Source organism: Delphinapterus leucas, chromosome 16 (assembly GCF_059928025.1).
Source record: "Delphinapterus leucas isolate spDelLeu-1000000601 "Yukka" chromosome 16, BTC_Dleu_Yukka2, whole genome shotgun sequence".
Taxonomy (NCBI): domain Eukaryota; kingdom Metazoa; phylum Chordata; class Mammalia; order Artiodactyla; family Monodontidae; genus Delphinapterus; species Delphinapterus leucas.
In genome coordinates this window covers 75283798-75307760 of record NC_143144.1, presented here as the reverse complement: position 1 = coordinate 75307760, position 23963 = coordinate 75283798, and the positions used below count along the sequence as shown (strand labels likewise).

The window sequence follows — 23963 nt, the reverse complement described above, 5'->3', positions numbered from 1 at the left end:
CTTCTTTGGGGGTGGCAGTTCTTTTTTTTTTTTTTTTTTTTTTGCGGTACACGGGCCTCTCACCGCTGTGGCCTCTCCCGTTGCGGAGCACAGGCTCCGGACGCGCAGGCTCAGCGGCCATGGCTCATGGGCCCAGCCGCTCCGCGGCATGTGGGATCTTCCCGGACTGGGGCACGAACCCGCGTCCCCTGCATCGGCAGGCGAACTCTCAACCACTGCGCCACCAGGGAAGCCCGGGGTGGCAGCTCTTTTAAGGGATTCCAGGCCTGCCAGGGGACTGGAAAGTCACTTCTGGAAGGGGATTCAGTCAACTGCCCTGACACTCTGTCTTGATGGTTAACTGGCTTCCAGGCTATTCGAGACTTCCAGAACATTCCCAAGAGGAAGTCATCCTTCTTGTGTTCTCCAACATTTTAGGATGCTAATATTGGAACCTGAATAGATCCTAGGCCCCAGGAAGCCCTGCTTTGGAGCCTTAAAAGAAACATTGTTGCATTAAAAGAAACATTTCAGTAAGGAAAAGGCAATTAAAATTAATTCCGATCCTTATTTGCATTTTTCAAAGAGCATTAAAGATGACAGAATTCATTACCTACAGTAATATGTCTTAAAATTCCTTTTCTCTCATATTTTTAAACATTTTATTGTATTATTTTTAATTAAAAAATGTGGTACTGAAATCTGGGATAATGTTTTGTTTTAGAACAGTTTTCGATTTACAGAAAAGTTGCAATAATACTGAGAGTTACCATATACTCCCTACCCGATTTCTTCTATTATTAACATCTTACATCAGTATAGTACATTTGAGGGACTTTTCTAGTGGTCCAGTGGCTAAGACTCCATGCTCCCAATGCAGGGGGCCCAGGTTTGATCTCTGGTCAGGGAACTAGATCCTACATGCTGCAACTAAAAAGATCCCACATGTCGCAACTAAGACCCAGTGCAAGCCAAATGAATAAATAAATATTAAAAAAAAATGTATAGTACATTTGTCACAACTATGGAGCCAATGTTGATACATTAGTAACTGAAGTTTATATATTATCCAGACTTCCTTAATTTTTACCTAATGAGTTTTTCTGTTTCAGGTTTCTACTGAGGATGTTTCCTTAGGATCCTCTTGGCTGTGACAGTTTCTCAGACTTTCCTTGTTTTTGATCACCTTGACAGTTTTGAGGAGTAGTGGCCAGGTATTTTATAAACTGTCTTTCAGTTAGGAGTTGTCTGCTGTTTTTCTCACGGTTAGACTGGGTTTTGGGCTTCCCTGGTGGCGCAGTGGTTGAGAGTCCGCCTGCCGATGCAGGGGACGCGAGTTCGCGCCCTGGTCCGGGAAGATCCCACATGCCGCGGAGCGGCTGGGCCCGTGAGCCATGGCTACTGAGCCTGCGCGTCCGGAGCCTGTGCTCCGCAGCGGGAGAGGCTACAACAGTGAGAGGCCCGTGTACCGCAAAAAAAGAAAAAAAGACTGGGTTTTGCATTTAGCAGGAGGAAGACCACAGTGGTCAAGTGCAGTTCTCATCTCATCGTATGACACCTTGATCACCTGGCTGAGGTTGTGTTTGTTGGGTTTCTCTCCTGTAAAGTCACTCCCACTCTCCTTTTTCTATACTGTTCTTCTTGGATAGAAGTCACTATGCACAGCTGACACTTAAGGAGTGGAGGCTTATGTGCTCCACTCTCTTGAGGGCAAAGTATCTATATAAATTATGTGGAATTCTTCTCCACGGGAAATTTCTCTATTTGCACAATTTATTTATTCAATCACATATTTATGTCGGCACAGACTCCCTTGTATTTTTGTAAACTCTCTCTCTCATTCATCTGGCACAGGTTCTCATATCTCTCTCCACTCTCCTTAGAAATAACTCTTTCTGTTACCTTCATCTTCTCTCCTCTTTCCTTTTTTCCCCCATTAGCCTTTTTTCCCCACCCCTCTATTATCCCTCTGTCTCTCATCTAAGCCCCTTCCTACTTGAATCTCCTACCCAACTTCTCCAGCTGTCCTCCTGACTGATTACTTCCTGTCCCGAATACAGGATGTGGAAAACAGGGGGAAGGAAATGGGGAAACGCTCATTAGTCATCATCAGAATAGTTTAGCAGTTGAGGGGGCAGAAAGAGGCTGTGAATATTTCAAGCATTGATTATTTTATCCGTCTTGCATATACGTGGAAATGATTTCTAGAGAGCTTGTGTCAGGGATGGTGCTAAGAACGATACACATAGTATCTCACTCAACCTCACAACAACCTCATCATGCTTATTCCACAGTTGATAAAACTGAGGCTCAGAGAGATTACTTGCCAAATGTCAAGTAAAATGGCAAAGCTGTGGTTTGAAGCCACAACTAACTCCAAAACTGGCGTGCTCATAGGAATAACTGAGATGTATTCATAATCCTAGCTCCCTAGGAAATGTAACATGCCCCTAGTTCTAAAAATACCAATGTGGAGTATGGTAACTTGTTCATAGTCTCAGAGAGTCTCAAAGCTCTCATGAGGCTTTCGCTAGACCTGTCTGAATTTTTATAGTTACACCTTACACAGTCTTGCCCTTTTCCTCCATTGAGTTGTACCTTGGTTTTCACTTCCTGCAAAGCGAAGACTCCATAGTGTTTCATTCTTTTTTCTCTGTGAGTTAATACGGAGAAAACTGTTAAGTTCTCTGTATTAGTTTTCTCTTGCTACGTAACAGGTTACCACCAGCAGTGGTTTAAAACAACACCCATTTATTAGCTCCCAGTTCTGTAGATTTGTGTGGCTGGGTCTCTGTTCAGGGTCTTGCCAGGCTGCATTCCTTTCTGGAGGCTCTGGGGAAGAATCTGTTTCCAAGCTCATCCAAGTTGTTGATAGAATTCAGTTCCTTGCAGTTATAGGACTGAGGCCTCCATTCACTGGTTGGCTTTTGGCTGGGGGACTGCGCTCAGCTCCTAGAGGCTGCCTGCAGTTTTTCGCTCTGTGGCTCCCTCCGTATACTTTCTCATGCTTTGAATCTCTTACTTCCTCTGCCTCTGACCTCTACACCCAGATTTAAAGGGCTCATGTGATTGGTTAGGCCCACCCAGATGATGTCCCCCTCCCTTTTTTGGGGGGGATGTGGGATCTTAGTTCCTCAACCAGGTGGAGTCTTAACCACTGGACCACCAAGGAAGCCCCAATCTCCCCTTCTTAAAGTCAACTGTGACATATAACGAACCTACTCACAGAAGTAATACACCATCACATGTACAGTTCCAGACATTAAACAGGATGTGTACACAACTGAGAAAGAGTCTTGGAAGTCTGTCTACCACAGTCTCCATTCCTTCATTTATTCACACATCTCATACTTATGGAATGCCTGCCCTGTGCTGGGCATAGTTCCAGGAGTTGGAGATACAGCAGTGAACAAGATGAACTTGGCCTCTTAAAGCTTACCATCTAGTATGTTAAGACAGACAGTAACCAAGGAAACAAAGAAAACTCCCAGTTAGCGCTGACTGCTCCTCTGAGAATTAAAACAGGCTGGTCTTTAGATTAGATTGGGTGGTCAGGAAAGGGTTCTCTGAGGAGGGACTATTTTTGCTGCTCCCTGAGAAGAGAGCACAATGAAAAGGTCCGTGTGAAGACAGTCTAACATCCACAAACCCAGGATGAAAGCCCACACGTTCTAGGGTTCCTTCTAATCATGTTTAACACATTTCACAGAGAAGCCCCGTTTCAAACCACACCCAAAACCACTATGCACAGTATCTTACTCATTCTGCTTCCTTGGCTGTAGTTGGTTTGTGTAGCTTTGGGCATAATCTCCTCAATCCCCAAGCAGGAGCTGGGCTTCATGGCGTGCCAACAATGGCACGTGTGAGCACGTGTGCCAATTCCCACAAACAAGCCCCTCTTTCTTCTTCCCTCAGCCTTCTTCTAGAGGCAAGCAGAATATTAATTGAAGGCTCCTGAGTGTAAGATGCATTTTACCCAACAAATAACAGTATATTGCCAGGACATGTTTCTGCTAAAAAGTATACTCAACTGAATTTGCATTCCAAGTTCCTGCTTTAAATGTGCAGAACCCAAAGGCTCAGTGAGAACTGTCTGGCACAAACACAGTGTACCCCACGTTTGCCTTTGGCACCCCACTGCCTAAAAGCTTTCCAACCCCAGTTAGACACTCTCATGGTTAGGAATTCAAGGCTGTGAGGTTTTGGACCTAGTTTGTTATCGTGCAGCTGGAACCACCAAGGTGCTTGGGTGTGACCATGAGCCAGGCACTGTCCAGGCACAAAGATTAATGGTCCCAATCATTACCTTCAAAGGACTTCCAGGGTCATAGAGGAGACCAACATGCAGACGGGCAATTATAATATAGGAGGCTTGCTTTAACCAATTGTCATTTCTTCGACGAAGATTTATCGAGTGCTTACTCTGTGCAGGGCACTCTTACTGGTGCTGCAGATATAGCATTTGAACAAAACAGACAAATCCCTGCCCTCATCAAGCTTATATTCTAGAGGAGTAGACAATAAAGAAAGAAACTCATAAAATATATCAGGGATCAAATGATGATAAAGAAATAAATGCTATGGAGGAAAATAAAGAAGAGAAGCGTGCTAGGAAGTACTTTATGGGAAGAAGAGAGGTTATTATTACTTTAAAGAGGTGAGGGAAGACAGCACTGAAAAGGTGACACTGGCGTCGCATGGGAGGGACAAGGGAAAGGAAGGGATTGTGTAGGGCCTTGTAGGCCATTATAAGGACTGACTTTCACAGGGTGATCTGGGGGCCACAAGAGGGTCTTCATTAGGAGACTGACATGATCACCTCACTTTTGTGTTAAAAGGATCCCCTTCCTTGCTAAGTGGAGAAGAAAGAGAAGGGAGCCAGGTGAAAAGAGAAAGACAAGCTAGCAGGTTCTTATACACTCCAGATGAGAAATGATGGTGACTTGGATCAGCATGATAGCTGTGGAGGTAGCACATGTGGGATTTATTGATGGGTTGACTGGACGTGGGGATATGACAGAAAAAGTGGAGTCGAGGATGTCTCCAACACTTTTGTGGCTTAAGCAACCAGAAGAAAGGGGTTGTAATGGTTCACTGGGGGACGATGGCAGGAGGCACAGGTTGGAGCCAGAAGAGACCCAGAGTCTGGTTTGGGACAGGCTGGGTGTACGTTGTGTGTCAAACATTTAATGGATGTGAGACGGGCTTTCAGGGGAGAGATCAAGTGCTGATGATACAATTTTGTAACTTATAAACACAGATGTGATTTCTAAAGCTATGAGCTAGCGTGTTGGGTACCTTTGCCATAAACAAGCATTTCCACTGCATAACTAATTGGCCGTAAGACAATTTTGTTATGAAGGATATAATAACTGGTTGACAGTTTGGTTTCAACTGGCTGAAATGTATTAGCATTTCTTCCAGTTAGTGCTATTATGGATGTCTTTATCGAGCTGACAGATGAGGTCCCTCTTTTACTTTTCGTTATTTTATCTTTTAGGGCAAAATTGCCTAAGGCCAATTAGTTATGTGGCAAAAAACATTTGGAGCCAAAACACTTGCGGCAAAGATGCCTATGGCAAAGATGCATACTGCGAAAGTACCTAGAAGCACGAGCTAGAACCAAGAGATGAAGGTAGTTAGAGGAGGGAAGAGGTCCAGCAGCTGAGCCCTGGAACTTTTCAACCTTAGAGGTCAGAGGGATAAGGAGCAGACAGAGAGGTAGGAAGAAAATCAGGAAAGGGTGATCCTGGAAGCCAAATGAAGACAGTGTTTCAAGGAGGATGCAGTGATCATCTGTGTGTGTGAGAGGAGATGGAATCCAACGTATTGGTAGGTAGGGGCTGGCTCTAGATAGGATAGTGGATGGAGAGTAACAGGAGGGAAGGCAGAGGGTCTGAGCACAGATGAAGATGGGTGGTAGATGGCGGAGTGCCAAAGTTCTCTAATTTTTCCACTGTTTTGGCCATCGGCTGAGAGTAGAGAAAGGACGTACTGGAGAATCAGAGAGGAGAAAAAGTATGAACTAGTCATCTGGGAGAGTGGGAGTGTGGCCCAGAGAAGTGGAGTAGGGTGGCTGAACAGCAACACAGTGCTTGTTGAGGCTGGTGGTCGTGAACTTAAAGTGAGGCTTGTCGACATGGCCGTGCATTCTTCTCCAGTCACATTAGGCTCTAGGCAAGGAGTGGGTGGAGTGTTGGGTTGGCCAGGGTTTGGGGTAGAATAAAGGGAGAACTGAGCAAGAAAATAACTAAATGATGGAGTCCAAGTTGCGTCTGGAGGAAACAGCGGACAAGAGGGATGAGAGCAGCGAAAAGGAAGTACAGTTGATGAATGGATTGCAGGTCCCAGTCAGGCAGTAGGGTTGTTCAAGTTGTGATCTGATAGAATTAACCATAGGTGGTGGTGGCCAGAAAATAAGATGTTTGAAAACAAGATTTGGGAACTGAGACAGTTAGTGTGACAAGGTCTGGGTTAGGGGTCAGCAAACTATGGCCTGTGGGTTAAATTTGGCCTGCTGCCTGTTTTTATACAGCCTTGAGCTAAGAATGCTTTCTCACATTTTAAAATACATTAAAAAAAAAGACTATTATCCTTTTAGTAAGAACAGTTGCTCCAATAATTGAAGACATTGCTTCCTGGCCTGCAAAGCCTAAAATAATTACTACCTGGCCCTTTATAGAAAAAGTGTGCTGACTCTTGGTCTAGACTCTAGGGTATCACCATGTGTGAGTGGCTGAGCTCAGGTAGAGGACACATAGTGAAGGCCAGGTGGCCAGGATCATTTACTGATACAAGGGTATAGAGCCCACGAATCATTACGATGGTGGTGTTGGAGAGAGTGACAGGGAGCCAGAACTAAGAGCCAAGGAATGAGGGAATGTGACCTGGGTCCTGAAGATGCCTGTAGAGGACTGCAGTGCGGAGGAATCACATGTGGCCTAGACTGATGGCATGAATGTCAAAACTCAGAATTTAAGGGAGGAGAGAGAAAGAGAGAGAGCACGCTCTGGAAGTAGCTAGTGGGAAGAGCTAGTCGGTCACTGGTTACCTCCAGGCACCAGTGGTTTGATGGAGGAACACAGCCACCCCTTGACAAGGTGGCAGGGGCAGCAGAGTGCTCAGGGCTGGCCCCAGTGATGGAGTTAACGGTGGCCTGAACAAAGAGCACAGGCAAAGGGGAAGTTGGGTAGGGCCCCCGCTGGCAGAAAAGGCTTTGCAGAGGAAGCCTTTGGGCTGAAGCTTGAAGTACTAGCAGGAGTTAGTCAGGTAACAGTGGGGGGGGGGTTGGGGAGGGGCGGTATATATATGTGCAGGAAAGCATGGTATCTTTGAGCACTGACCTCAGAAAATCATGAGTGAACTTTGGCACAACTGGAGGTTCAGAATCAGTGCCATTAGGAGCTTTGGGTGAAGAACATTCTTGTTTCTTCTTTACTATTTGCATGCTGAGGCTTAGGGATATCGAGCGCTCCGTGTAGATGGGGAGATGCTCTATGAATGAAGCGTGACACACATTGGCCTTTAAACTTGTTACCTCCCCATGTGTAAGGTAGGAAAATGTATTATATAAATATTTATGTAAGGATTTATTCATTTCTCTCTCCAGCATTTTTTGAGAGTATCTTGTCTACCTGATGCCTTGCCAGGCATTGGGGATACAGTGGTGAACAACACAAATATGGTCCTTCCCCTCTCTGAACTTACAGTCTGCAAGTAATTACACTGAAGTATGGTCAGTGTTAAGAGAGGATGTTACTGGCGCTCAATGCCTTGGCACCTAAACTTATCTGGGGGCCAGGGAAGAATCCTGGCAGAAGTGACATGTATAGGTGATTGTTGCCAGAGCAAGGAATGGGCAGTGGTGAATTTCCAAGTGAAGTGATCGCATGCGCTGGGTTGGAGGTAGGAGACGGCTGTTTCGGGCACTGAAAAGACACTGAGTGTGCGGAGAGATGGGCCTAGAGAGACGATGGGGGCCTGGACTGGAGTGGTGTCTCCATTTCCACGTGGCTTCTTTTTTTTTTTTTCAGCCTTGTGGGATCTTAGTTCCCTGACCGGGGACTGAACCCAGGCCCTGGGTGGTGAAAGCACGGAGTCCTAACCACTGTACTGCCAAGGAATTCCCTCCACGGAGCTTCTGATGAGCGTTCAAATCTTCCTCTCTCTAGACTGCAAAGTCTGAGAAGGCAGGAACCAAGTCTGTCCTGTTCAACTGCTGTGTACCTACCTATCGGGTATTTACCTCCTCAGCCTGGCACATAGTAATGGTTTGTTGATAATATGACGTAGTTTGTTGAACGAATGTATAAATGTGAACCTTGGTTTACCCCTGAAATTTATTATGTTCGTCATTATAAATACCTTCATTACAGTATTCTTGTAAACAAAACAATGAATGTGAAAGCATTTCAGTAAACTGTAAAACGTTATACTTATTTTAAAACTGTAAGACATTATGTTGCAAATATGTATAATGTAGTACTTCAGTTGTGCCCTTAACAACTGTTTTTTTTTTTTTTTTGCGGTACGCGGGCCTCTCACTGTTGTGGCCTCTCCCATTGCGGAGCACAGGTTCCGGACGCGCAGCTCAGCGGCCACGGCTCACGGGGCCCAGCCACTCCGTGGCACGTGGGATCTTTCCGGACCAGGGCACGAACCCGTGTCCCCTGCATCGGCAGGCGGACTCTCAACCACTGCGCCACCAGGGAAGCCCAACAACTGTTTTTTTGAGAATCATATTTATTCCACTCAAGTCAGAAAAGCCCTCCAAAACACTGTATTAGAGAAATTATCCAGTCATATATAGTACAAAAGTAGCTTGATTAGGGAAAAAACCTTTATCACCCTGATTACTTCCGTTTGCCACTTCCTGAGTGGCTTTTAGTATACTTAGGTTGCTTGTTTTCTACTGAGCATTAATCAACAGCAAGTATTTATGCTTTTCTCCAGGCCCAGAAAAGATCCTATCTTGACCCTCATTGTGTACTCATCTATCTCTGAGGGCCCAGGCAATCTCTGTGTCCCCAGTTTTAAAATTTTACCTAGGTATGAAATAAGCTTGCTTATTTGTTTAAGTTACTTATTACAACCCTCCTCCCCATACTAGTCCGGGCTGTGACAGGTCACCACTATCTCCAGTGGTGAACATCGCTGGCCCTAACGATACCTGCTCAAAGCATCTGTGTTAAATGAATAAATTCGGCATTTTAACTCAGTCAAGCCAAGACATTCTCTAGGCGGATGGGACCTGAGAGTTAACTTTGTATGACTCCGCACAAGTCATGGTAAAAGAAGAATCTGTGCCTTCCCTCCAGACAGAAGCTCTGACCCAAATCTCACCTTTCCCACCCAGATTGTCGCACGAAGAGTGAGGTGGCGGAGAACCGGCTCTCTAACATTTCCCCGCGGATTTCCCAGGTGCAGCCAGAAAGCTAGGAAGACTTCTGCCGGCGCCACGTCAACCGGCAGGCGTGCGGCCAACGCGCCTGCGCGCGAGGAGGGGCGGTGCGCGGGCGAAGGCCCGCCCCTACATCCGGGGCCTAGGCGGCGGCGGTGCCGCCGCGCGGGGGTCACGTGGCTCTTTCCTTTCCGTCTCTGGCCGGCTGGGCGCGGGCTACTGCTGGCGAGGCGCGTGGAGCCTTGCGCTGCTACCCCTTCGTCTCCTCTCCTAGCCCGGGCCCCTAAGGAGTTCGCTGACGCCGGGTGAGCTGAGCCTGCCGCCAAGATGCCGGCCTATTTCCAGAGGCCGGAAAATGCCCTTAAACGCGCCAACGGTGAGTAGGGGATCAGGGCGCGCCGGACTGGGGCGGCCCGAGGCCTCGGAAGTCGAGGCGCCCGGGCCAGCTTCTCGCTGCTTCGCCGCTCAGCTGCGGCTGCACAGGAGGCCGATGCGGCCTGCCCGCCGCCGACTCAGGCCGTGGTTGGGCATGGTGTCCCTTCTCACTCCAACCGACGGGGGGGTGGGAGGCGCGGAGCAGGGAACCGTCGCTCGAGGGCCCGTCCCTCCCGCCGCTGCCGCCGCCGCCGCCGGGTGAGTCTCGGGGCCGCGGCTCCCGAGACAGGCCTACCCGGGCCCGAGCTTCTCCCTCCCGCCCGCCTCCGCTTGGTCCTCCAGACCACGGGGCTTTCAGCTTCGGCCCCGCGCCCCCGGCCGCCATCTGGGAGTGCCGGGGAGGAGGAAATATGGCTCCCTCCCGGGGACAATGCACGCCAGAACCTCGGCTCCACCTCCCGCCGGGCCCGGAGCCGGGCAGTCCTACCTCCGGCCCTCCCGCAGACAGCTCGGCACCCCCCGAATCCAGCCCCGCGCTTTGCGGGGTCAGGGTCCACTTACCCTCTCGTCTGACCACTATCTCCGCTTCGGGGACTCTGACCCATTTAACCCGTTTCCTATTTTTTTTGGCATTGATTATTGGCAGCTCAGAAGCCTACTCCGAATCACAGGAAGTTGGAACAGAGTTAATACTGTAAGAGGGAGTTCAAGTTCTCTATCAAAGATAACGAAAGTGAGGCCTAGGGAGTCTGGTTTGCCCAAGGTCACTCTGGGAGTTAGTTGTTGAGCTAGGAGCCTAAAACTAAGGTCTCTTCCAGATCAGTCGATTTTTTCACTACGGCGCTGCTACTTGCGATTTTTATTTACATATGTGTGCTTATGGGAAAACTTATGGCGCTTCTGGGAAACCTTGTGCTTGTACCAGTCTATTCAAGAGGCTTTTATTACGTTGGCATTATGGGGGTGCAAATGTATTATACGTGCCTCTGGTCTTTAAACACTTTTTTATTTAGGGTTTGTAAGTGTTACGGGCGTTCATTGCTCTTAGTTTCACCCTTCTTCCATCCAAACAAGTTTTGGATCTTATCCATGTTGTAGGTGGATATGCCGTGTCTGTTAAGCTTTTATGCTTGTGAAGCTTATTTTGTTAGTTTGTTTGAAAATCCTCTTAGGAAAAGGTCAATTTCAGTCAGTACATACAATTGATACTACTGATAATCTGTCGCGACCAGAGGTCTGTTTGTCACATGCTTGTTATTTTAACTAGAAGTAAGAATTTCGGGGAGAAGTAACAGTCTGTGAAATAGGATAGTGCCATATTCTGTGGAATAGAGTAATTGTTTTAAAAACAATTGAAACTACAACTTTGATCTGATCACCCATTTTAATTCTCCATCTAATAGTCAGAACAGGCAAGAAGTTTACAGATGTTGATTAATTTATAGGAAAGAAAATAGATTGAGATGGAAATTTAACCCTACAAAATGAGCTAGCAAAGTTAGGGAAAAAAATTTTTTTTGATGTTTTGAAACTTAGAGAATTATATTGTGGCATACCAAATGACTTGGGTGAAATTACTGCTGTAATTGCTTCTGCAGATCTGTTTTAGAGTCATTTGAATGCTTGACCAACAAACATTTTTCCCCCATGTTAATTGGCTAAAGCACTGTAATCTCAATGGCCTAAATATTACACATTTGATGTGTTCAGGCCGTGTTTCCTTTGCTCCTCCCTTCTGAATCTTTTTATGAACTTAATATGTTAGTAATTTTTTTAAATTAGAAGGGATATATGATATGTAACAAATCTTAAATCTTTTCTCACAATTTCTAAGTTGAAATAGATTTGATTCATGGAGGGCAATATGGGGAAAATGTCAGAAATTAAAGTAGGCAAGATGAGAAAGGGACACTGAGATGGAGGTGGAAACTTGAATTTTGTTAATGTAGTTTTTCAAAAAGGCCCCTTTAAAGTGTAGGATGAGCGTAGGATGGTAGAGATGCCTTACCTCTCAAGTAGTAATTTCTGTACCTTTGATCTTGTGAACAGAGAGATCCTGTCTTAGTGTCAAAGAGCAGAATGTGGATGGCAAATGACACTGCTTACAAAACTTTAAATAGGATGATCAAAGCACATTTTATTTTAATGGAAATAATCTCATTTATCTATAACATTGGTAATCTCAATCACATCTGGACCTCATCCATTATGTTATCCTAATAAAACATGAATAAATTTAAGTGTAGAATATTTTATCAGAGCAATATTTTTGGAAACAATTGGAAAACAGTCATCCAGGAAAATGAGAACTTGGCCCAGCAGTTACAGGCAAGAAATTCATTCCCCAGAATCATTTGGAAAAAGCCCTTTTCCGGTTTATATTGTTAAGTAGTGCCAAATCAGTTGCTTCTGACCCTGTAACAGCTTTTTAACTTACACTCTACAACCAGTGACTTAAAAATGAAGTTGTTAATAAACCTACAAATTGTGTAACATTATAGCTTATCTACTTGGTCCGGTGCACAAATAAACTAGTAAAATTGAAGGGTTGACCTAAAGTTTTTCTTTATAGGTAGACACATAGTTTCATTCATGGTGTCTTAAAGGTAAACTCAGAATGCCCACCCTCCTAGTAATAGTTGGTAATTCCAGATTTTAATTTTTATTTCAAAAATATCAATCTGGAAATGAACATTTCTGTAAATTTTGCAGTAGCGGTTTTAGTGTGTGATAGTTTTTTCCAGCCTCAAAAACTTATTTTCCCCTTAATTAGATGATTCAGAGGATCATCTAAACTATATCCTCAGATATCAGTTAGGATAAAGACAGGAACTCACCAACATGGATCATCATGAGAAACTTCTTTCCATTTCAGTGTTTTCTTTTAAAAACATCCTTGCCTGGTATCCATGTTTTCCTTTTTTTCTTGGTGGTGGTGATGGTCCTATGAAAAATTATTTTTTAATGCATTTGCTTTGGCTTTTATGAAACTATTGTTTCAGAGTTTGAAAGTATTGAATTTGGAATCCTAAATTTTGATTGGCTGTTGAGGAAATGAAAAGTACTTTTAGTTGTATCACTGAACAAGACTTTGTTTTTTTTAAATGACATTAAGATACCACACGAATTTAAAAATAAGATATTGGGAAAGTGAATTAATTTTTGACAGTTTAATATTTTGTCACCACATCTGTATTGCGTTGACAGTGTTTATATATGGTAGTATAGGATTTAAATCCTCAGCATAAGTTTGGGAATTGGATATAATAAGTTATAATAGGTCATTTTGGTGTGCTGCTGTGATATTCTTAATGTAAAGGATAAATTTAAAAACATTTCCTCCCCAATTTTTGGCTGATAGAAACTGTGTATGTCAGTTTTGAAAAGCATTTAAAGTACTGTTGGATTTTAAAATAATCTGTGCATGCTCCAGGAAGAAGATGGGTAGGTCCTCCCCTTAAAATAGAAAAGGCTTGTTTCAACAAAGTATCTAGTTGTATTACATCTTTGTTTAATTTTGTAGGATTTATTTGGGGGGAGGTAATAAAATTGACTCAACTGAAAATGGCCTTTCTGTCATATTGGCAGGTTTGACATTGAGACTGTTGAAGTATTGAAGAGGGGTTTATATTCATTTGCCTGTAAGGAATATGATTTGATATAATATGGGATGATGTAGGATATTGTGTTAAAGATACTAAGTTCAGTATGTTTTGTGATTTATCCTGTGCAAGCTTTTTAATATACTAGAGTTGGAATATTGTTTGTAGTTTTCCGGGAGGAAGGAATGTTTAGAAACAGCATTCCTGAAAGATATGATAATTGGGAGAAGAAATAACAGAGTTACCCACTAAATCTGTAGATCTAGTAAATCCTCCAAATAAGAGACATTTTTATCTGTTTGCCTAGCACAGTTAATGTTAGAAAATGTTATACATTGTTAGGTTAACACTTAAAAGAATTTCTTGTCAAGGATTTTTTTTTCCTTAGGAAAGTAAACAATGATTTTAAAAAACAGATGTTTTAAGTTTTTTATAGTGTAAACTAGTGTTTAGTTCTGCCAAATTATTTTTCAAATGTTCAGTGGAGAGATTTTTCTGTGTGTGAAATTTGCCAGTTACTGAGTTTTAAGTTGAACATAACCAGAAAAATACCACCCCCTAGTCTATTAAGTATACAAAAGAAAATAAGATGAGAAAAAATATAAATTTTAACCTTGGTCAGAAATAATGTGATAGAGGAGACTTTGCTTTTGATTGAGTTTCAAAACGAGCAACATACCTAAGATTGGAACTGATTTTGAAATATTGCCATGTACATGCCTTCAGGTTTAGGTGGTGAATTTTAAAAGAGTATACATTTCTTTGCTCTACGTTCTATTTTTCTTTCCCAATTAAAAAATAAACTTAATTTTAGAAATTTGAGATTTACAGAATTATCATATAGTACAGAGGGATCCCATATACACCACACAAAGATTCTCCTATTAATGAATATCTTACATCTGTGTGGTATATTTTTCACAATTAATGAATCAATGCTGTTACATTGTTATTAAGGAAAGTCCATACTTTGTTCATATTTCCTCAGCTTTTCCTAATGTCCCTTTTGTATTCCAGGATCCCATCTAGGATACCACATTACATTTAGTTGTCTCCTTAGGCTCCTCTTGGTTGTGACAGTTTCTTAGGTTTGTTGATGGCCTTGACGGTTTTGAGCAGTATTGGTCAGGTATTTTCTCTCTCAGCTGGGATTTGTCTCAATATGTTTCTCATGTTTAGACTGGGATAAATAAGTGAAATGATATTCTGTGCTCATGGATTGGAAGAGTAAATACTGTTGTCAGTTTTTCCAAACTTGTTATATAGATTCAATGAGATCCCAGTGAGCTTTCTTTTTTTTTTTTTTTAACTTATTTATTTTATTTATTTGGCTGGGTCTTAGTTGCGGCATGTGGGATCTTTCCTTGCAGCATGTGGACTTCTCTTTCATTGTGGTGCGTGGGCTCCAGAGCGTGCAGCCTCAGTAGTTGCAGCGCTCGGATTTAGTTGCCCTGTGGCGTGTGGGATCTTAGTTCCTGAACCAGGGATCAAACCCACGTCCCCTGCATTGGAAGGCGGATTCTTAATCACTGGGCCACGAGGGAAGTCCCCATGAGCTGTTCTGTAGGTATCTACAGCTAATTCTGAAGTTTATGTGGAAAGGCAAAAGGTGTTGTATAGCCAACACAATACTGAAGAACAAAGTTGGAGTACTCACCCTACTTGATTTGAAGACTTTTCTATATGGCTACAGTAATCAAGACAGTGAGGTATTGGCCAAAGACTAGACAGAGCAATAGAGAATGATAACTATAGAGCCCAGAAATAGACCCACACAGTCAATAGATTGTAAAGGAAAAAAGTCAATCTAACTTGTTTTTTCTGCCTCAAGTCTTAACATAAACTAACAAAAATTTCATCAGCCAGATCATTGTGACCGAAGTTATACTTGATTTTTCTGCATGTACAAGGGGGAGATTGTTTTCCCTCATGACTTGAATTTCTGGAACTTTAAAATATCTTAGAAAGATATAATTGGTACAGAGGAATTGAGTGAAATCTAGTTTTACCTGTAGGTCATATTTGAGATAGTATTAATTTTTCATTGTTTTACCTTGGATAATTTTGGCATAGCTTTAGAAGTCAAAAATAAATTTGAGCCATCATCAAAAAATCTAGAAACAATAAATGCTGGAGAGGGTGTGGAGAAAAGGGAACCCTCTTGCACTGTTGGTGGGAATGTGAATTGGTATAGCCACTATGGAGAACAGTACGGAGGTTCCTTAAAAAACTACAAATAGAACTACCATATGACCCAGCAATCCCACTACTGGGCATATACCCTGAGAAAACCATAATTCAAAAAGAGTCATGTACCAAAATGTTCATTGCAGCTCTATTTACAATAGCCCGGAGATGGAAACAACCTAAGTGTCCATCATCGGCTGAATGGATAAAGAAGATGTGGCACATATATACAATGGAATATTACTCAGCCATAAAAAGAAACAAAATTGAGCTATTTGTAATGAGATGGATGGACCTAGAGTCTGTCATACAGAGTGAAGTAAGTCAGAAAGAGAAAGACAAATACCGTATGCTAACACATATATATGGAATTTAAGAAGAAAAAAAAAATGTCATGAAGAACCTAGGGGTAAGACAGGAATAAAGACACAGACCTACTAGAGAATGGACTTGAGGATATGGGGAGGGGGAACGGTAAGCTGTGACAAAGCGAGAGAGTGGCATGGACGTATATACACTACCAAACGTAAAATAGATAGCTAGTGGGAAGCAGCCACATAGCACAGGGAGATCAGCTCAGTGCTTTGTGACCGCCTGGAGGGGTGGGATAGGGAGGGTGGGAGGGAGGGAGACACAAGAGGGAAGAGATATGGGAACATATGTATATGTGTAACTGATTCACTTTGTTATAAAGCAGAAACTAACACACCATTGTAAAGCAGTTATACTCCAATAAAGATGTAAAAAATAAATAAATAAAATAAATTTGACCTCAAAAGAGATGGTAATAGGTTCAGAAACTAAAACAGCCAAATTAAAAAGCAAGATTTAGGCATTTATATAGTATACATAACTGATTTTAATTCTCCTGAATTACTTTTCCAGAATTTCTTGAAGTTGGCAAAAAGCAGCCTGCTTTGGACGTTCTTTACGATGTTATGAAAAGTAAGAAACATAGAACATGGCAAAAGATACACGAGCCAATTATGTTGAAATACTTGGAACTTTGTGTGGATCTTCGCAAGAGCCACTTGGCTAAAGAAGGCTTATATCAGTATAAGAACATTTGTCAACAGGTATGAACAGCTGGGTTTTTATGTTTTACTAAGTGCTTTTAGTAATTTTCAGAGGAGTTTGCCTCTGAAAGTTATTATGTTTTATATCATAAAGTTTGCTTTTAAAATATTTTATGGTTTGTTGGGGAAAGTTTTATTTATTTATTTTGTCTAGGTGAACATCAAATCTCTGGAGGATGTTGTTAGGGCATACTTGAAATTGGCAGAGGAGAAAACTGAAGCTGCTAAAGAAGAATCCCAGCAGATGGTCTTAGACATAGAAGATCTGGATAATATTCAAACTCCTGAGAGGTGTGTGGGTTAAATTGCTAAGTAAATTTTTCTCACTGTTTTTCTTTACATGTGTCTCCATCATACCCATTTGAAGTAGATGTTTGCTAGAAAGAATGCTTATCTTTGAAGTTTTAAATGTATGGTAACCTTAAGTCATGTACTATTCAAAGTTCATAAAGGTGGAAAATTACAACCATCAGATAGGAGGGTGTATACTAATTTAAATGGCTGTAATACAGGTTGGGAATTCAAATACTTTGACACTAAGTGATAGCTTTACAGTGTGTCCAGAGTTGTAGTAAACATTTAAACTATTTTATAATGATCAATTTTGGTTTTGGTTTTATAATCATATGGCAAAGTAGGAAACCATGTCTAAAATTGTTTTCAATGTTTTTAAATATTTTTGTAGTGTTCTCCTAAGTGCTGTAAGTGGTGAAGACACTCAGGATCGTACCGACAGATTACTTTTAACTCCATGGGTTAAATTCCTGTGGGAATCATACAGACAGTGTTTGGACCTTCTTCGAAACAATTCTAGAGTAGAGCGTCTCTACCATGATATTGCCCAACAAGGTAAAACAAGAACTGATTTGAAAGTTGACTTAGGGATAGGTTTTGCAAAAGATTAACTGTTAAAGTTAACCTCCTTTTCTCTGTAGTACTTATTTTACATAGTTTTTATTGTTGTAGATGATTAGCATTCATTTGAATATTATATAAATGATTATAAGAAACTTGTTTCATTAGTCAAGGTATTTCTCTATATTCCACTGATGTCTGAAACACCTTTTAAAGTCATTTTGGAATTTTCCAAGTGACTGAAAAGATAAACTTAACTTTTTGATTGCTTTCTGGCAAACTTGAGTTCTACTTTTGACTCTACAACATATTCTTTGGCAAGCTACTTAACCATGTACAGGGTTTCTGAAGTCTTTTTAAGGTCCAGAAGACTTACATGATTCTATGAAAAACTATATATTTTTCCTTTCTTAAACAGTGTTACTGAATATAGAACTAAACCTTGATGACTCAGGATCATCATAAAAAGTATCTAGTAGTTAATACTGCATGCACTTTTAATCTGAAGAACTGTGTTAAGTCTGTTTTCCTAATCTTGTCTTTTTGCCTTACTGTCAATGCAGCCTTTTAACTGTAAGTGACTTGAGAGTGGCTCTTGGCTTTTTCTTACTTTGGCCTTAGGCACAAGCAGGTGTTGCCATTCTTTTTAATATGGGGCTGATTGGCTGATCTGTTTCATTATGGCTAGCATATGTGAATTTTCATTAACACAAGCTAGGGCTTTTTGATGACAGTTGAGATAAATATTAACTTGTAGTTAAACTGCATCCTTTGAAATAGAAATACTCTTTTTTAGGGGAAGGACAAAAGTTATTTTAGCATAGCTTTTTTTTTTTTTTTTGTGGTATGCGGGCCTCTCACTGTTGTGGCCTCTCCCATTGCGGAGCACAGGCTCCGGACGCACAGCCTCAGCGGCCATGACTCACGGGCCCAGCCGCTCCACGGCATGTGGGATCTTCCCGGACCGGGGCACGAACCCGTGTCCCCTGCATCGGCAGGCGGACTCTCAACCACTGCGCCACCAGGGAAGCCCAGTATTGCATTTTTGACAGTAGAAAATGACTATGTATTTTAATGGTGGAGCAAGTACTTCATTTGCACATCTGTGTACACAGTTGAAATTAGGTTACCACACACCCCCAATTTGTATTATTTAGTTTTAATTAGTGCAAAAGCTTGTTTTCTAGTAACTTAGATAGGAAAGTTCATTGTATTTCAGACCAGAATTTTTTTGCTCTTTTAGGGTTTGAAGTGTTTGAAAGGTGAGTCCCTCCTAGACCTAAATTTGAATGGCTTCCTTTTGTAAACTCTCCCAGAACCGTATTTTAGTCCTAGACCAGGACTGATGACTATGTCTAAAAGGTGGTCAGGGCACATGAAGTGAGTTATGACTCTGATCACTTCTAAAGACTGATGGTGAGTTTCGTAAATCTTGTTAAAATAACTGACCTTAGTATATGAAATAAAACCTATTCAAATACTTAAGTTGATGGTGGAAAGTACCTAATATATTTTACACTTATGCTTATAGCTTTCAAATTCTGCCTCCAATATACCCGTAAGGCTGAATTCCGTAAGCTGTGTGACAACTTGAGAATGCACTTGTCTCAGATTCAACGCCACCATAACCAAAGTACAGCAATCAATCTTAATAATCCAGAGAGCCAGTCCATGCATTTGGAAACCAGGCTTGTTCAGTTGGACAGTGCTATCAGCATGGAATTGTGGCAGGTATGTTGTGAACTGTTAGCTTTTCTTTGTAGTAATAACAGCCCATATTACCTTTTTTTTCTTAATGAGTATCTGCATCTTGATAATCTGTTGGTTAATTTCAATAGATAGGTGACAAATTTAAGGTTGTCTAATGGAGTAGGAACAGTTCTGGACAGGAAGTCGCAGATATTTTGGTTCTTGATGCCTGCTGTCAGTTCTGAGCCAAATCATGTAATCTTTTTCAGACCTCAGTGCTCAAAGTATGGCTTAATGCTTGGAGGATATGCATTTACAAAATTTTTAAAAGAAGTTTCATGGTGGTTTTGTGTCTGTTTACTCTGATTAAAAAAAAGTCTAAGTTCATCTTTCCATCTTATTTTTGTAGTAATTTTATTGTATTTTATAAAAGTATTGGTGGCAACAGGTTAGAAATGACAAAGATGAACTTGTCCTTTACCGCAGAGAGCTACAGAAGCACTGCACTAGATTATCTCCTAGATATTTCAGTGCTGCCCTGACTTAGTAAGCTATGCACAGTGAATATCATACATTGGAGATCCCAGTGGTGTTGGGAATCTTGTCCTCAGCATGGCCTTTTTACTCTAAGAATTCTGCAAAGACATTTTCACATGAATTGTTTTTATATATTTGATTCCCCCACCAAATCTAATTGAAATTGCAGAGGAAGAAACTAAAAATTGGTAGTTTTTCAGCCAAGTGGAAATGTGATTTCCCGCTCTCTCCCCATATTTTCCTTTTCTGTAGGGTACACCCTTGGAATACTGTCTGATGAACTAAAGAGGAAAAAAAGTTCAATAGAAGACAAGTAAACACGCTTAGTATAGGAAAAATAGATAAGTAAAAGGGAGAAAATATCCATTATCTTTATCACTCAAATAACCTCTATATTGTGTTTTATATCCTTTGAGATTAAAATATATATTCCCTCAAGCAGTATGATAATATGCATATTTTTTTAAAAAGTTTGGGCAATCTACTTTAAGCAGTTTAAGGATTTAGTGTTTTTGTAATTGTGATGTTTTTCTGAAATATATCAGATATTGAATTACAGACGAATAAAGAGAACCAACCACACATGAAGGCATTTTATTTGCCATTTTTATTCTTGTGTTCTGTATTTTAAGTTTCATAAAGAGATTTGAGCTAGATTTGTTTGTTTGTTTAGAATGCAATGACTGTAATTTGTACCACTAATTTTAGGAAGCATTCAAAGCTGTGGAAGATATTCATGGGCTATTCTCCTTGTCTAAAAAACCGCCCAAACCTCAGTTGATGGCAAATTATTATAACAAAGTCTCAACTGTGTTTTGGAAATCTGGAAATGCTCTTTTTCATGCATCTACACTCCATCGTCTTTATCATTTATCTAGAGAAATGAGAAAGAATCTTACACAAGAAGAGATGCAAAGGTAAGAGTCTTTATCAGATAGTATTGAAATTATGAAAGAAATAACTTCTAAATGGCATGATAGTGTTTGATGAGGGTTTCTCAGCTTCTGCACTGTTGACATTTGGGGCTGGTTCATTCTTTGTTGTGGAGGGGACTGCATTCAGGATCTTCAGCAGCATCCCTGGTTTACCCACTGGGTGCCAGTAGCAGTCCTTCCAGTTGTAGCTACCAAAAATATCTTGACGTGGTTCTTCTTGGGCAGTATTCTTGGTCTTCAGTAGCTATCTTTTATCTGATAACTCTCCAACTGAGAAAATGGAATATTAGGAAAGTCAGTGTTAAGGTATGAGCTTTCTATCCGCGTATGGGTATTTAGAATCTAGGAACTAATTAGACAAAACAAATGAGTACTTCTATCAAGTAACTTTTTCCCAACTATAAAACATTAACTGTATAGAATATTTGGTGTGTGTATTTTTATGTAGATAGTCTATAACCTAACAATCTAAAGACCATTTTATTTTTTTAACATAGATACTTTTCTTTCAGTCATGTTTGATTTTTATTGTACATTTCAGTTGGGCTTAGGCAACTCACATACCGTATCCTATTGGTAGACCATGTTATTTTGGCCTCTAGTAGAAATATATACACCAGATTGTTTTCCTTTTAGCTTTTAAAGCAATACATGGAACCAAATAAATGAATTTTTCTAGTATGTATTTTAAAAAAATAACTCTTGAGGATAGTGTTCATTATGTCATTCACTGTCCTGTACATAATCCATGTCTGTTTGGGATAAGAAAAAACCTGATTTTCCTTTGTTGTTTCTGTACTCTCCCATTAGAAAATACTATAAGAGTACTGTCATAATCATTAAGCTGTCTTGCTCTATGTACGTTATTTTCCTTAATCCTCACAACAGCCTTGTGACTCAGAAAATGAAGTATTTTGCCTAAGGTTCCAGTCTTGGGAATCGTGAAGCTCAGATTCCAACTCTAGACTCTTGTGCTCCAGAGCGCACAATCCTTAGTGTCCTACGGTGCTCTGAATTCAACCCGACTTTCCTTTTGTGTTTTAAGGAAGCTTTAGCTTTTGACCCCCACCTTCCATAATTATGTTCACTTATGGTCCTTGTAATTTTTTCCTCTTTCTTAATTGTCATTTTTCCCTTCGTTTTAAAAGCTGCCTTAAATGTTTTTATAAGGAAGTATGGGGTGCATGCAAATGTGTCTGTTCTGCCGCTTTACCCACAGTCTTTATAGCTAGAAGACATTGACGGTAGTAAGCGGGTGAATGAAGTTCTGCTTCTCCAAGTGTTCATTTTAGCATAGTCCATTTCTCTTTTAATTAATCCCATGCTTTGACGAATGCTTATGAGAGTACAGTTTACCATGGTGGTGTACATATTCTATCAGTGGCATATTTTACTAGAGGATTAAAGAGAAGTGTCTTTCTGCTTATCAAGTAACATTTACACATTTAACAGATTGTAACTTTGTTCTCCAGAATGTCTACTAGAGTCCTTTTGGCCACTCTTTCCATCCCCATTACCCCTGAGCGTACTGATATTGCTCGACTTCTGGATATGGACGGCATTATAGTTGAAAAACAGCGTCGCCTTGCAACACTGCTAGGCCTGCAAGCCCCACCAACGCGAATTGGCCTTATTAACGATATGGTTGGTATAAGTTTTAGCATTCTTATGGCTTTGAACAGAAAGCTATATGGTCAGGTTTTATAATTTATGATCATTAAATGCTGGGAATTCTGATGCATGGACAATTTTGAGAACCACTGGTGTAAGTCAACACTGTGTTCATTTGAGGTGTTTTGTCTTGAGTGAGCTGGGGTTAAATTTGATGTAGCAGACAAGACTTGGACTAGCTTCAAGGAATAATATGGGCCACTTGGTAAGAGAAGTGATGATGGGCAAGAATGTTCAGGGGTAATAGAAAAAAATCAAGCTGATAGGTGTTAGAAATACGATAATGAGGCTAGGAAAGAATGTGAGTTAGATTAGGCCCAATTCTGGACAGTTAAAATGTTTCCAACTTTTTTCTTTTAAACTTTCATTGTATGTTACTAAGGCAGTGATTCTTAATCAGGGCTATGCACTGAAATTTTGTGAAGTACTTTTTAAAATGCAGATTTCTAGGTTTCACCCACTGCATTCACTAAATCAGTTTCAGAATATGGAGCCTAAGATTCTGTATCTTCACAATGTTTTACATTGGAATCTTTAATTCCGTGGAAATTTATCACGTGAGTGTCTGTTACATGCCAGGCAAGTGATGCTTAAATGGAATTTGCACTCTTAGAGGAGTTTAGATTTTAGAGATTCTGATTAACAGTAATAGTCTGACTTAGTGGTTATTGTGGTACACCTCCAGCAAATTACTTTGGGACAAGAGAAAAAAGAGGGACAGGTATTAGAGAATAGGCCTTACTTTACTGGCAGTCAATTAATTTAGATAAAAATTAACACAATTTTTATATGGCAACAGTTTTCTCTTGTAACATACTGCTTTGTATAGTAGCAAGGCAAATTCCCTTTGTGGTCAACTTTTATAAAAAAACTTAATATCTAAAACAGTATTTCTCTGTCTTTGTATGCCTCCATGTTTTATTCTGCTTCCGCTTGCAAAAATCAGCTTTGTGTTTTGGAAAGTTTCTATGGGACTGAATTAAATTATAAAACAACAGCATTGTGTTTAGGAAGAGGTCTTACTAGCAAAAAATTTTTTAAATACTGAAAAATGTGCCAAACTGGAAGTATAATCCATATCTCTTGAGCCCATGTCTGTACATAGCACACCTTAATGTTAAAGATACTTATTCAGGGGTGAGTATTGGTGGGATCAGGGTCAGTAGCCAGGACATCCAGATCTGGGTCCTCATTGTACCCATAGATAAATGTTTAAAAGAAAGGTACTGGTTGGTGCCAGATGAATAGAATAGCTAACTTGAGTTCACCATATGTACAAGGTCGAGACCTGAGTTTTGGGTTCATATAACTAAATTCATAATCACCAAGAGAATGATTCTAATATCTCAGGAACAGACTCAAATTAATCAAGTTCATAAGGTATTGTTAGGTCAGAAAGCCAATTAGTAATTTTAGAGAGAAATGTACTTTAATAGATTATGGTAGCCTGTCTAGCACATTCCCTATTTGGAGGGGGTGGTAAATGGAAAATCTAGAATAATTATTTATTTATTTTAAATCGAATTGTAGTTGGTTTACAGTGTTGTGTTAATTTTTGCTGTACAGCAAAGTGATTCAGTTATACATGTATGTACATTTTTAAAATATTCTTTTCCATTATGGCCTATCTCAGGATACTGAATATAGTTCCCTGTGC

General features: G+C 40.8%; 1 protein-coding gene across 2 annotated transcripts in view; it reads left to right on the top strand.

Moving 5' to 3' along the window:
- The first annotated feature begins 9553 nt into the window (after positions 1 to 9553).
- The window catches only part of EIF3A (eukaryotic translation initiation factor 3 subunit A), a 33443-nt gene continuing 19033 nt past the window's right edge, over positions 9554 to 23963 (top strand). Inside the window, exons 1-7 of one of the 2 annotated variants that reach the window (XM_022568627.3) lie at positions 9554 to 9755; positions 16429 to 16619; positions 16774 to 16910; positions 17305 to 17468; positions 19006 to 19205; positions 20409 to 20617; positions 22108 to 22279. In XM_022568627.3, the coding sequence (XP_022424335.1) occupies positions 9707 to 9755; positions 16429 to 16619; positions 16774 to 16910; positions 17305 to 17468; positions 19006 to 19205; positions 20409 to 20617; positions 22108 to 22279 (1122 nt within the window). In that variant the 5' untranslated portion in view covers positions 9554 to 9706. Of the gene's footprint in view, positions 9756 to 16428; positions 16620 to 16773; positions 16911 to 17304; positions 17469 to 17501; positions 18891 to 19005; positions 19206 to 20408; positions 20618 to 22107; positions 22280 to 23963 lie in introns of those variants that run through there. The other variant, XM_089898219.1, reaches the window with a different exon arrangement.